General features: G+C 37.8%; 1 protein-coding gene across 1 annotated transcript in view; it reads left to right on the top strand.

Annotated features, from left to right (window-relative positions):
* The first annotated feature begins 1,382 nt into the window (after positions 1–1,382).
* The window catches only part of LOC121380108 (calmodulin-A-like), a 75,749-nt gene continuing 63,581 nt past the window's right edge, over positions 1,383–13,550 (top strand). Inside the window, exon 1 of the mRNA XM_041508880.1 lies at positions 1,383–2,012. Coding sequence (XP_041364814.1) covers positions 2,010–2,012 — 3 coding nt within the window. The 5' untranslated portion in view covers positions 1,383–2,009. The remainder of the gene's footprint in view (positions 2,013–13,550) is intronic.

The following is a 13,550-nucleotide window of genomic DNA, read 5'->3' as shown; positions in this document are numbered from 1 at the left end:
AAAGAAAAGAAAACTTATATATAATAAAATTATAACTGTCGCAAAATTTAGGGGGCGGGCTCCTGCCCCCCTCCCCCCACCCTCGTTAGATCCGCCTCCGTCTGCATTCCAGATTAAAAGTGAATGAAAAGACCCATCTATACCAAACATGAACCAAAGTTAATGATACGATAAACCGCTAGCGTCTTCTGAAACTGAAAAGGATAAAAGATAGATATCCACGGAAGACGTAAGTCGGTATCTAAATCCATTCCTTATGTCAAGGATGCTTTTTTAAAAATTATTTGACCTAGATAAAAACACAAATCTCGTTTCACGCATGAGCTAAAGTTAAAAGGTATGAAATTTCAAGGTCATGGTGATAATTCGATTCTAACTTTATCCATCTCCCCATGTCAGGTAGATAAATAAACCTTTGTGTAGCAGTGTTTATAGAGGCGGATCCAAGCATTTGTTGGAGGGGACCAAAGGGAAAAGGGCACATTGGCTAATTCTGGGAAAAAAGAACCGTAATAAATGTTTCAACATTACCCCGACGTACACGCGTACGCACGAACACACACACACACACACACACACACACACACATACACACACACACACATACACACACACACACACACACACACAGAGAGAGAGAGCTAGAGAGAGAGAGAGAGAGAGAGAGAGAGAGAGAGAGAGAGAGAGAGAGAGAGAGAGAGAGAGAGAGAGAGGGGAACCTCCTCTGAAAATACCTATTTTCAAAAATGAAAATAATTGTAAAGCAAATGGAGGCTACTGAATGTTATAGAGGGCGCGTCCCCCTTTGCTCCCTTTTGCTCCACCTCTGGTTTCTATGAAGTGCTCCAGCTGGCAGCAGCTAATTGTCCAGTGTGTAATAAAAGGAAATGCAGTTTTAATTTAACGACACCTAGCACATTTTTAAACCGCGTTTTTTGTTTCCGCATGTAACGTATACATGTATATGGTTACTTCGACACTTTTTATTTGAAACAGTTTCTAGTATGCCGATGATTCAACAGCAGAGTTCAAATCCCTTCAGTGGAGATGGAGACATCCGGATTTATTATTTTTTTTAGCTATAAAAATACCACACACACACACACACACACACATATATATGTATCAGCTTTATAGTGCGGATGACGCCGGCCAGAGTTTGTAGCCTATTCTGTATTGATCTTCCGAGGAGTCCGTCTCAGATATTGGAATCACTGCGATATACACAGAGCCGTTGGGGACCTTGCCGAAAGGAGCAAGTCTGAGATTCATAAAGATTCGGTTCCGGGGGCTTAATTCCCATGTACCTTCTTCCTAGCCACGTGTGTATTTATCTCTCCGTGTGTGTGTGTGTGTCTGCGTTTAAAGAGGGGCGATGCACAGAATAGCCCGGAACGCTTTCACCGCTAGTAATAGACCGCTACACGTATAGTTCGAGAGAGAGAGAGAGAGAAAGAGAGAGAGGGATTGTTCACAGGAGAAGCTATGCAGACGGAACTTTCTAGTGCTGTGTGTACATAATGTGTACAGCGCGCTCTGTTTCAACTTAACATGGGAATGACCTGTAGAGAAATGCTTTTCGTATTTCCTTTAATGAAGTGCGTGGATTAAGCCTTGAAGACGAAAAGACATAATATATATATATATATATATATATATATATATATATATTTGTTTCTGTGCGTGGTGTTTCTTTACTTCTGGGATCTTCCGTGAAGACATTGTCGAGAATTTCTCAAACATTTGGTGCTGTTGCGCAAAATAGCCTTCTGTTTGTGTTTGGATAATATAGGATTAGTTGTGTGTTTTTTGTGAATTTGTTTTGTTTAGGTTTTTTTTCTCTCTCTTCTCACCAGTTTTCAGATTCACGCACAATCGACGTCTGCGTGTTCCGAAGCTCTGTCCTAATGCTAATTGGTGCTTGCCTATTTCTCGTCGGTGGACAGTTAGCGTCGTCTGATTGCTGCATTGTTCTGGAACTCGGCTTAGGAGAATAATACTTCTGTAGCATGGTAAGTGTGAAAAAAAAACGTTTACGCACGATATTAGGTATCCCATCTGTAACATGATATCCCACTTTACTCTGGTCAATATTGAAAGATTTTCTTCGCTTAAATGCGACTATATTCTGTAATTAAACTGCGCAATATGTACAATAAATTGAGGGGGGGGGGGGGGAGCATTACGTAAGGTGTATTTAGCAGACACAAAATGAGCACTGCACATATTTAAAAATAGAATCGTGTAATACTGATATTAAAACCGAAAAAGGCGCATACTGTATACTGTTTTCACAGCTTTGAAGATAAAATACAGCCTATCCTAATATAACGATGGAAAGAAGAAAAGGAAGAAAATGTTTTATAACGGAATAACAGAATTGTAGAATGAATTTAATACACTACTAGTGTAGTAATGTCTGTATTTCATACAAAGTTTTTACCTGCGATTAAATTCACTGCCAGTAGCACGCTAAACTCTTTTCGTATTGGTTTCGGTTTATAGGTGTAGTCACTATTTTCTTTTAACTATATTTTGTGTGATCCCTTATTTCTTTCCATTAGTATATATAACTACGGACCGAAAGGGAAGTGGGGGGGGGGGGGGGGGGGGGGGAGGGGGCATGATGTTGAAGGGTTTCTCCAGGCATTTTTTTTATTTCCGGATGGGAGGGACTCCTCATGCCCTACATTAGGTATGTCCCGGTTGCTAAACAAAAACAAGTAAAGTTTGTTTTGTTTAACGACACCACCAGAGCACATTGATATATTAATCCTCGTATATTGGATTTCAAACGTTTGGTAATTCTGACTCGCGACATTTTCTTAATGCAGCAAGGGATCTTTTATATGCACTTTCCCACAGACAGGAAAGCACATACCACGGCCTTTGACCAGTTGTGGCGCACTGGTTGGAACGAGAGAAAAAAAACCCAGTCAGTTAAACGGATCCACTGAGGTGGTTCGATCCTGCGACGCAAGCATCTCAAGCGAGCACTCAATTGACTGAGCTAAATCCCGGCCCTGGTTGCGTAACATGTTTTTCTTAACATGTCCCCCCTCCCCCCTCCGTTCCCACTGGTCCAACAACTGGTATATCAAATGCTGTGATACGTTCTGTCTGTGGAAAGGTGTCTATAAACGATCCTTTAATACTACCGGCCTCGGTGGCGTCGTGGTTAGGCAATCGGTCTACAAACTGGTAGGTACTGGGTTCGGATCCCAATCGAGGCATGGGATTTTTAATCCAGATACAGACTCCATACCTTGAGTGAGTGCTCCCCAAGGCTCAATGGGTAGATGTAAACCACTTGCACCGACCAGTGATCCATAACTGGTTCAACAAAGGCCATGGTTTGTGCTATCCTGCCTGTGGTAAGCGCAAATAAAAGATCCCTTGCTGCTAATCGGAAAGAGTAGCCCATGTAGTGGCTACAGCTGGTTTCCTCTCAAAATCTGTGTGGTCCTTAACCATATGTCTGACGCCATATAACCGTAAATAAAATGTGTTGAGTGCGTCGTTAAATAAAACACTTCTTTCTTTCTTTCTGTTCATCAACAAACACAGAACTGTTTCTTACAAGAAGCAAGTGACAGCTTTTACTATAGAGAAATATCTTGTATCGCCATTTAAATTTCGCGTTTCATTGATCGATATGTTTCGCTAAGGGACCGCTTCTAAAATAAACCAGTGGCCTATTTAATAAACTCGCAAGTTTGAGATCTTACAGTGCAAGGCAGAATGACTGGCAAAGACGATGCGATGTTGCTTAAAAGAGCCTAAGCGAGCTTTGTTAATTAGGTCACAGATCTACGAAAATCACAATTAATTCGAGGTTTTGTGTGTGAACCATTTTTCTAAAATATCGCTAAATATCAAGAAAATCAGTTTTTTTCTTTATTCTATGTTTGTTTAATGTTTAATGAATCATTTTTAACATAAGATTCGTCAGATCTGCGACGATCAGTGACGGTCTGCGACTTGTCACAGATATTATGGGAACCAGGTTTAAGTTTGGGGGTTTTTTAAAAGAAGAAAAAAAAAAGGATAAGATATATAAGATATGATTTATAAGAAATTTTAACAGCAACAATAGTCGCGTTCACACTAAATTTTTTAGTCCGGACTAAATTTAGCTCGTACCAGGTCCGGACTGAAAATATTAGTGTGAACGCGGCTAATGTCTTCATATTTACATAACCGTTAATATGCTCTGACCCATTGGGCTATTTCTCGTTCCAACCAGTGCTCCACAACAGGTGTTACAAAGATCGTGGTATGTACTATCCTGGTATTGGGATGGTGCATATATAATATCCCTTGCTGCTGATCGAAAAGAGTAGCCCGTGACGTGGCAGTAGCGTATGTTCTATGTCATTATATTCCTTAACCATATGTTCAACGCCGTATAACCGTAATTAAAAATATGTTGAGTGCGTTGATAAATAAAACATTTTTCTTTTCTTTTCTCAATATGGTTCGAGTGGAGAGTAAATTGGTACCTCAGATAAAACTTCTGTTAAGACGGTTAAGAAGGTCAAGTGCTCATTAACAAAAGGTTTCCTAAGAGAAGCATCGAGTGTTGTTGTTGTTGTTGGTGGTGGTGGTGGTGGTGGTGGCGCTGCTGCTTTCGGGGGGGGGGGGGGGGGGGGGGGGGATGGGCGGGTTAAAACAAAAGACAAAAGTCTAGAGCCGTTATTTAAATGTTGTGTTTCATTGATCGTCTAGGAGATAAAACAGACAAGAAATCTTAACGACAAAACCACTAATTATAAGTTCGTATCTGTACAAAACAGAGTCTAAAGGACGTTTTGAATAATACTTGAGATCGACACACATGCTTCCCAAAATCCTGCTTTAATTATAAAATGATTTCAGGCAAGGAATGTCTGGTGGTGCTAATATGCCTTTTCACCATGCCACTACGGCACTATCAAATATTAACAGTAACAGGGTTTTTTTTCTTCATAGATCTAGGCCTATATTATTTTCTGAATGTCTCTTCCTTGCGTGCTGTTATGAATCAATCGGTAGACATGTGATATTAATTTCGCATTAAAGCATAAATGTGTTCCGTAGCCTTTTACTGCGATTTAGCCACAAATTGTTTTGTTTTTTGTCGTTTAAATAGCTTGGTAATAATGACAAATGGGGTACCTTAAAGGTAAACATATATCCATTCTTTAGATATTGAGTTACGCTTCGCCTTTTATTGAAAGCCGTGGCGTGCAGACGATAAGAGCAGGTATCTGTTTTCGAGGCATACATGTACACTAGATAGCCAAAGGTATATTGTTCGCAGAATGCAACTATTTCTATACTTGATTGGTTATTCTCGTCTACGATTTAGGATGAAAGGACAATGGATTAATAAGATTGCGATTAAGTCCTGTAATGATTTTGCAGTAAATAAATTATCATGTTAAAGTCTGAGCAATGTCAGTTCTGATAATGCCACGTTAAAGGTGCAGACTCTAGTTTTAACTCGTAAAACAAATGGACGCTAAGTTTAGTTAATTTATAAACCTGTAACTCATTTGAATAAAGTTACAACAGAGTGAAAGAAGAGTCTCTGACGTTAACACCGTGAAATATCCTTCAAAAATAGACTAGAAATACGTTTAACATACAAGCACTAATATTTTAGATTTAATATGTAAAAAGTATTTGTTGGTCGACATCATCTTACAATAGCCGAAATCTCAGGTTAGTTACTTTATCGTCAGATACAGATTAAGAGGCCCACCATTTACTAAACAAACACACCCACAATTCTTTACCATCCTCGAAATGCTTATAGAGATCTTGGGACGCAATAGCGCTCTCCTGGTGCGCGGTCGGTCTGGGATCGATCCCCGTCGTTGGGCCCATTCGGCTATTTTTCGTTCCAGTTAATGTACTGTGACTGATATATCAAAGGTCTAGTATGTGGTATGTTTGGCATGTAATAGGCGATGATTAATAAATAAATGTGCTCTAGTGGTGCCGTTAAACAAAACTAACTTTTAAAACGCATTTGTATTGATGACTACTGGGACGGGATTTAGCTCAGTCGGCTGAGTGCTCACTTGTGGTGCTTGCGTCACAGGATCGAACAACCTCTGTGGATCCATTCAGCTGATTGGGTTTTTTCCTAGTTCCAACCAGTGCACCACAACTGGACAAAGGCCGTGGTATGTGCTTTCCTGTATGTTGGAAAGTGCATATAAAAGATCCCTTGCTGCATTAGGAGTGTTTGTCATCCAATGGCCGATGATTAATTAATCAGTGTGCTCCAGTGTGTTTTTCTTTTCCTTGTTTCACGACTACATTGAAACGGTGATAAGAGAGTAAATGTTGCTGACGCCACTTCATGAGCTACTTTTTTTTTATTAGCAGCAATGGATCTTTTACATGAATCTTCCCATAGACAGGACAATATATACCACCGCCTTTGTTACACCAGTGAGAAATACATGTAGCATATATAAATATGAAGGAACTGTTGCTTTTAGATTTTCTTTTGATTTGGTCTCTTATCCTTTGTTTCTTTCTTTTTTAATGTTTAACACTTGAGCCTGGTTCCCAGTAGGCCCATCGACGGAAATCGATCCTAGACCGATCGCACACCAGGCGAGCGAGGTTTTTTGTACCACTGAGCTACACCCTGCCGAGTTGTAAGGTTCGATATCGGCTAAATATAGCTCTGTTATTGACCGATCTCCAAACTCCAACTCTTTAACATTAGAACTCTCTGATCTGTAAAACCCAATTTTTTTATGTTTGAATTGTGAAATATTGATTCGACCTAGTTGTCTAAGTTATTTGCTTTTCTTTACAAATAAAATTTTCAATTTCATTAAATCCATTGTTAAAAAAGTCTTGCATAATTAGTTCCTGTTTATTTTTATTATTATTATTAATTTAAAAAAAAAAGTCTTTATTGTCCCAGATGAATACGTAGTGTTAAGGTTGGATCCCTAAATCACTACAATACATAGTATATATATATATATATATATATATATATATATATATATATATATATATATATATATATATTAATAACAACGTATACAGGTAATTACTTAGACATATCTAGTACGAAGAAATATTACTTTAAACTCTTCTAGGGCATTGGCTTAAATTTTTTAAAAAGCGAGAGAAAAGAAAAGAAAAGAAAAGAAATAAGGAACGAAAGAAGGAAAAGAGTTACTTCGTGCATAATTGCGCATATATATGACAGTATATTCATACAGATACCCACATACATAAATACCTAAATTCATACACATATATATTATACATATATTCACACATGAACACACATCTACCAGAAATATACGGCAGAGATTAAATCAAAGTATTATATTTGTGCTAAAATGTAGTCTGAATTTTCTTTTCCAAACAAGCTGTTCCCATGTCTATATTTATAGTAAAAACCTATATAGTCTAGATTGCGCCACAGTAACAGCATTCGTTTTGGCATCATAGATGATGGTTATCAGCCAGTATCGCACGACTAGTATATCAGTATACCAACGACTGTGCTATATGATGTCCTGTCTTTGCGAAAATGCATATATACTAAAAGGCAAAAGTTACTGTGACACACAAAAGACAAAGATAATTGATGACATGTTTATACTGCCGTGTATGAAACGTTATAACATGGAAAGAGAAATGTCCGAATGTATGGAAACGAGCAATAGTCCATGAAAAGGGCGCACCTGCCATATGCAAATGAGCCACATCACTAGAGGGGTCCAGAGCGAAGTTCACACAGTCAGTAGCGAGTGTGTCCACCGTAAGCATTGATACAGGCCTGGCACCGTCGTCCTATTGAGGCCACTAAACGCTGGAGAAAGTTCCTGGGAATGTCATTCCAGATCTGAGGAAAGATCAGCCATGTGTCTTGGCGAGGGGTTTTCACGGGTGGTCGGCCGCTACGGGGACGGTCCCTGACCTGGTTGTTTTGTTGATATGTTGCCATAGGTGCTATGTGGCGTTTCTGTGGACGTTGAATTGACGTGCGACGTCACGCTGGCCTTTTATGGTGAACACTGGATAGGATTTCTCCCGAATATTCCATGTTTCTTGCACAAAGCATGCAATCGCTGCAAGAACTGTTTGGTTGCATTTCTTCGAGCTGTTTCATGCACATTGTCTCTGGTTTACATCCATAAATCCATTCACAAATTTATTACTCCAAACAATCCATGTCACAATAACTTTTGCCTTTTAGTATAAAAGATCTCTTGCTGCTAATGGAAAAGTGTAGCAGGTTTCCTCTGAAGACTATATATCAGAATTACCAAATGTTAGACATCCAATAGCCGATAATTAATTAAACAATGTGCTCTAGTGGTGTCGTTAAACAAAACAATTTTTTTTGCGATGCTTATTTTTACGGTGGTGTAGATGGCGGTTATGGCGATGATCATTAGGATGATGATGATAGTAATGATGGTCGGGACGTAGCCCAACGGTAAAGTGCTCGCTTTATACGTTGTCAGTCTAGGATCGATTCCCGTCGGTGGGCCATTGGGCTATTTCTTGTTCCTGCCAGTGTACCACTACTGCTATATCAACCGCCGTGGTATGTAATATCCTGTCTGTAGGAAAAGTACATATAAATTAAAATTGATTAATTAATCAGTGTGCTCTAGTGGTATCGTTAAAGAAAACAAACTTTAAGATCATGCTTATTTCTATGGTGTTGAAGATGATAGTTATTGCGCTGATTGTTGCGATGATGATAGTAATTAATAATTATGACAGTAATAACGGTAATAATGATCATGATGGTTTCTAGAAGTAGTAATGATGATGATGCAGTTGTTGATAATTATGATGATGACAAAACAGACGACGATAATGATGACGTATTGAATATTTATGCACGTTGCACTCCGTCTACAACGTCTGTTATTGGTTAATGTGAAAGAGGAAACCGAAGCAAGTAAGCTTGTATGAGCATTTTACTACATACATGACAGCGCATACCACCACGTTTGATATTCCAGTCGCGGAGAGCTGGTAATTATATAATGCTATAGAGTCGATGCTTTACGAGACCAAACCGTCTATGACTAACACAGTTTGTCGCAGTTAGTCTCTGGAGCAATGGTGCCCAAATATAAACTTTCACCAAAATTAGGAAACTAAATCTTATTGTTTCACGTGTTTTTAACCTTTACATACATTTTTGATCTTTTTGGTGAAACTCTCGTACATATTTTTCACGTATGGGAAGACATATCTAAATCACCTAGAGTGGAACGCACTGAAAGGTTGGCTATTTCTCGCTTCAGCCAGTGCATCACGACTGGTACATCAAAGGCCGTGGTATATGCTATCCTGTCTTATGGGATGGTGCATATAAAAGATCCCTTGCTGCTAATCGAAAAGGGTTACGACAGCGGGTTTTCTCCCTCAATGTCTGTGTGGTCCTTAACCATATGTCCGACGACATATAACCGTAAGTAAAATGTGTTGAGTGCGTCGTTTAATAAATCATTTCCTTCCTTCATTGAAAGGTTATTCAGAATGGCGGCGTGGTCGAGACGTAGTCCAGCGATAAAGCGTTTGTCTGATGCACGGTCGATCTAAGATCGATCCACGTCAGTTGGGCTATTTCTAGTTTCATCCAGTGCTCCGCAGCTGATGTAACAAAGGCCGTGGTATGTACTATCCTATCTGTGGGATGCTGCATACAAAATATCCCTTGCTGCGGAAGTGGGTTTTCTCTCTCATTATCTGTTGTTGCTTTTTGATTGAGCTTTTTTCATTATATGTATGTGGTCCTTAACCACATGTCCGACGCCATTTAACCGTAATTAAAATGCGTGTAATAAAACAGCCTTCCTTCCTTCCTTCAGAATGGTGTGTCACGGGAAAAAGGAAGGAAATGTTTAAATTAACGACGCACTCAACACATTTTATTTACGGTTATATGGCGTCGGACCACACATATATTGAGAGAGGAAACCCGCTATTGCCACTTCATGGGCTACTATTTCCGATTAGCAGCAAGGGATCTTTTGTATGCATCATCTCATAGACAGGATAGCACACACCACGGCCTTTGATGTACCAGTCGTGGTGCACTGGCTGGAGCGAGAAATTCACGGGAAGAAAGCCAATAAAGAGGATCTCTTCTAAATGTAATATTTTTTCACTTCCAACCTAAACTGGTCTGTTATCTATTTAAAGCCATTTATAACCACTCAAGAAATAAAATTAAGATGGTTCCAATACAGAATATTACACAGAATACTGACTATCAACACGTTTGCTTATAAACTAAAACTTATCGACAGTGAAATGTGTACTTTTTGTCATGAAATGCGAGAATCTATAGAACATCTATTTTGGGAATGTAAAGTTGTTCAGTTTTTTTGGAACAATTTTTTGAATTGGTTATTAAAATCTATCATTTGAACTTGTTATATTTGGATGTAAAAGTAATACTAAAACAGATAATATTTTTGATTTATTATTATTGTTAGCTAAATATTTTATATATAAATGCAAAGTGCAAAATGTACAGTTAAACATTACTCATTTCCAAAACGAAGTTAAACAAAGATACCTGATTGAGAAACATATTCACTACAGTAAAAACTGCTTTAATAAATTCGTTACCAAGTGGGCAATGTACCATTCTCTATTTGATATATAATCTTAAAATTACTTTTGTTCATTCATTTGTTTTCATCAGCCCAAACAGGTCACGTGAAATTGATGTAAAGTAAAACACCTTCATATCTGTATGCCTATTGTATATCCTACTTCTTTTTACAGACCACTGAAATGTTGTTATAAATAATGATAAATATGTACATAATCAAAACACGCGCGTGTGTGTGTATGTGTGTGCATATTTGTTTTTCTTCTATCCTCCTTCTCTCTCTCTCTCTCTCGCTCTCTCTCTCTCTCTCCTCTCTCTCTCTCTCTCTCTCTCTCTCTCTCTCTCTCTCTCTCTCTCTCTCTCTCTCTCTCTCTCTCACTTTCATTTTCACATATCATTATATACTTTCATTTACTCTAGATACTTGTTAAAATCCAGGTCCTTGTGAATATATTATTTTAATTAAGTCTGCCTATAAAGTAGTAACTACATTATGTGTGTATAAATTGTATATAAAATTACTGTAACAACCCATGTCTTCTCCCCTTGCATGGGTTGATATTTGTCAACAAGGGAATGGTCAAGAAAAAATAAACAGTTATAAAATTAAAAACAAAAAAAGGTAATATAATACTAATTTAATTATCGAGATTGCTGCTTTAATATATTTCTTAAGTACATTTGTTCGACTGGGTGAAACTCAGATTAATTCCATCAAAAAGAGACTGGTTTTCGGTAATTTCTTGCGCTGTTCATTTTATCTGTCACGGCATCATTAGTTCTTCCCGAGACTGATAGGTGATTAACGAGCGGTGAGCTATTTATATCCAGGCAATGTCCTTAGAAAAATTCAACGAAAGTATTTATCAGATGAAATATCTGAAAGGCTAGATTCATTACTCACGGAATCAAAATGATTCCAGAAAAATAGCGTTATTTTAAAATATGTATCATGTATCTGGGATTATATAAGTCTATATTAAGAGAATAAATGTGATTGATTTTACATTTTTAGTTGGTATGTTTAGAAACAGAGAATATAGTATCTTTTTTCGGTTTTTTGAAGAATAAAGAACTGTGATTTTCGTTTGATTTTGGTGTATTTTTTAACATAATTTTATTTTGGCTTGCCCTGTGTTATAAATGCAGAACATAGCATAACTGGATTTCTTCTTTCTTTTTATGTTCTGTATCTTAGAAACGGTTCACATTCAAAACCTAGAAGAATCATTGATTTGTTGGGGTTTTTTTTTATATTGGTTATTTTAAAAACGATCCAAAGCGGAATATATAATTGATAACGGTTTCAACTTCAGAGCGTGAATTGTGTTTTTTTTTATTTGAATGATTCAGAACATAATATAGAACACTGAATATATATGTAATGACTGTGATTTTGTTTTGATTGGTCGCTTTGGGTTTGTGGGGGGTTTTTTGGAGGTTTTTTTTTTTTGGGGGGGGGGGGGGGGGTTTGTGCGTACCCCCTCTTCTGTGTTTTTGTGGGGGGGGGAGTTGTGGGGGGAGGAGTATACATGATTCAAATATTAAACATAGAATGACTCATTTTCTTTTCCCTTTGTCCTCTGGTGTACCCGGTATTTTAGAAACGATTCAATAATCAGTGTGAATTATTTTGTTTTTAGAAAGATCTGGTTTATATTAAAAACAGATCCAAAATGGAACCAGATCGACTAACGAAACACAAAATTAAATGGCGATACAAGACGTTTTCGTTAGATCGTCAAAGATGTTTTCGTTAGATCGTCAAAGACGTTTTTCTACTTGTAAGGAGAAACTGTCTGTTGATGAACACTTCACTATCTCAACCTTCAGCAGATATTTTTTAACTCAGATACCAATTTACTCTGTACCCAGGCCATATTAAGGACTCTATAAATAAAGAAGGAACTGCTGCGTTCAGAAGAACTCTTGAAATAGCTGGAATTTTAACGTCATGTTGTCAGTGGAAGTTCCATATTACACCTGCCTCTTTTTCTTTTTCTTTTTTTACTTTTGCTTAAAATAAAAAAAACCTCACAATTTCGTTCCGCGTGTACTGTTCGTCATTATAATGACAATCTGATACTTTTCGTGCGTATGTATAGCTTCATTCATTCAGTCGGTCAATGCTTTAAAATGAGAGGGATGTAGTTCCTTGGTTAGAGTGTTGGTATTTCGTATGGTTAATTATTTCCCTTCTCGGTGATCTGCGATTGATACATTAAATGTCGTGGTATGTGTTGCTCTATTTAGGTATCGATTAATAGTAAATGAGACATTTGACGTAATGTGTTAAGGATAAAACCCGCTGTCGATTTATCCCCAGAGAATAGCACATAGCAAGACATTTCATACATTTAGATTGCGGGACGTAGCACAGCGGTAAAGCGCTCGCTTGATGTGTGGGATCGATCCCCATTGGTGGGCCTGTTGGGCTATTTCTCGTTTCAGCAAATGCACCTGGACTATATTGTATATCAAAGGCCGTGGTATGTGCCATCATGTCTGTGAGATCCCTTAAAAGTAATTGAAACATGTAACGGGTTTTCTCTAAGACTATATGTCAGAATTACCAAATATTTGCATCCAATAGCCGATGATTAATAAATCAATGTGCTTTAGTGGTGTTGTTATACAAAATAATTTGTGCTAATACATTTATGGTGGCTCATTGGTTATATAATCCCAATGGGTCCACCTAGGAATATTTTAAGCTACGAATTCATAATTTCGTAAATTTCAATATGCGTCGAATTTCCATATGCATCGTGTTTCTATATACATCAGTGTTCTATATGCGTCAGATTCATGGTTATTCGAATTTCTATATGATTCACGTTTCTGTATGCAGTTGCATTGAGGTTTTACATAAACCGAGATTCTCTATCTATCGATTATGTATTATCATCGAACCTCTGTATTCATATGCGTCGAATTT

This window comes from Gigantopelta aegis, chromosome 8 (assembly GCF_016097555.1).
Source record: "Gigantopelta aegis isolate Gae_Host chromosome 8, Gae_host_genome, whole genome shotgun sequence".
NCBI lineage: Eukaryota > Metazoa > Mollusca > Gastropoda > Neomphalida > Peltospiridae > Gigantopelta > Gigantopelta aegis.
The sequence above is the reverse complement of the archived record's forward strand: the minus strand, read 5'-3'. Positions and strand labels throughout refer to the sequence as shown.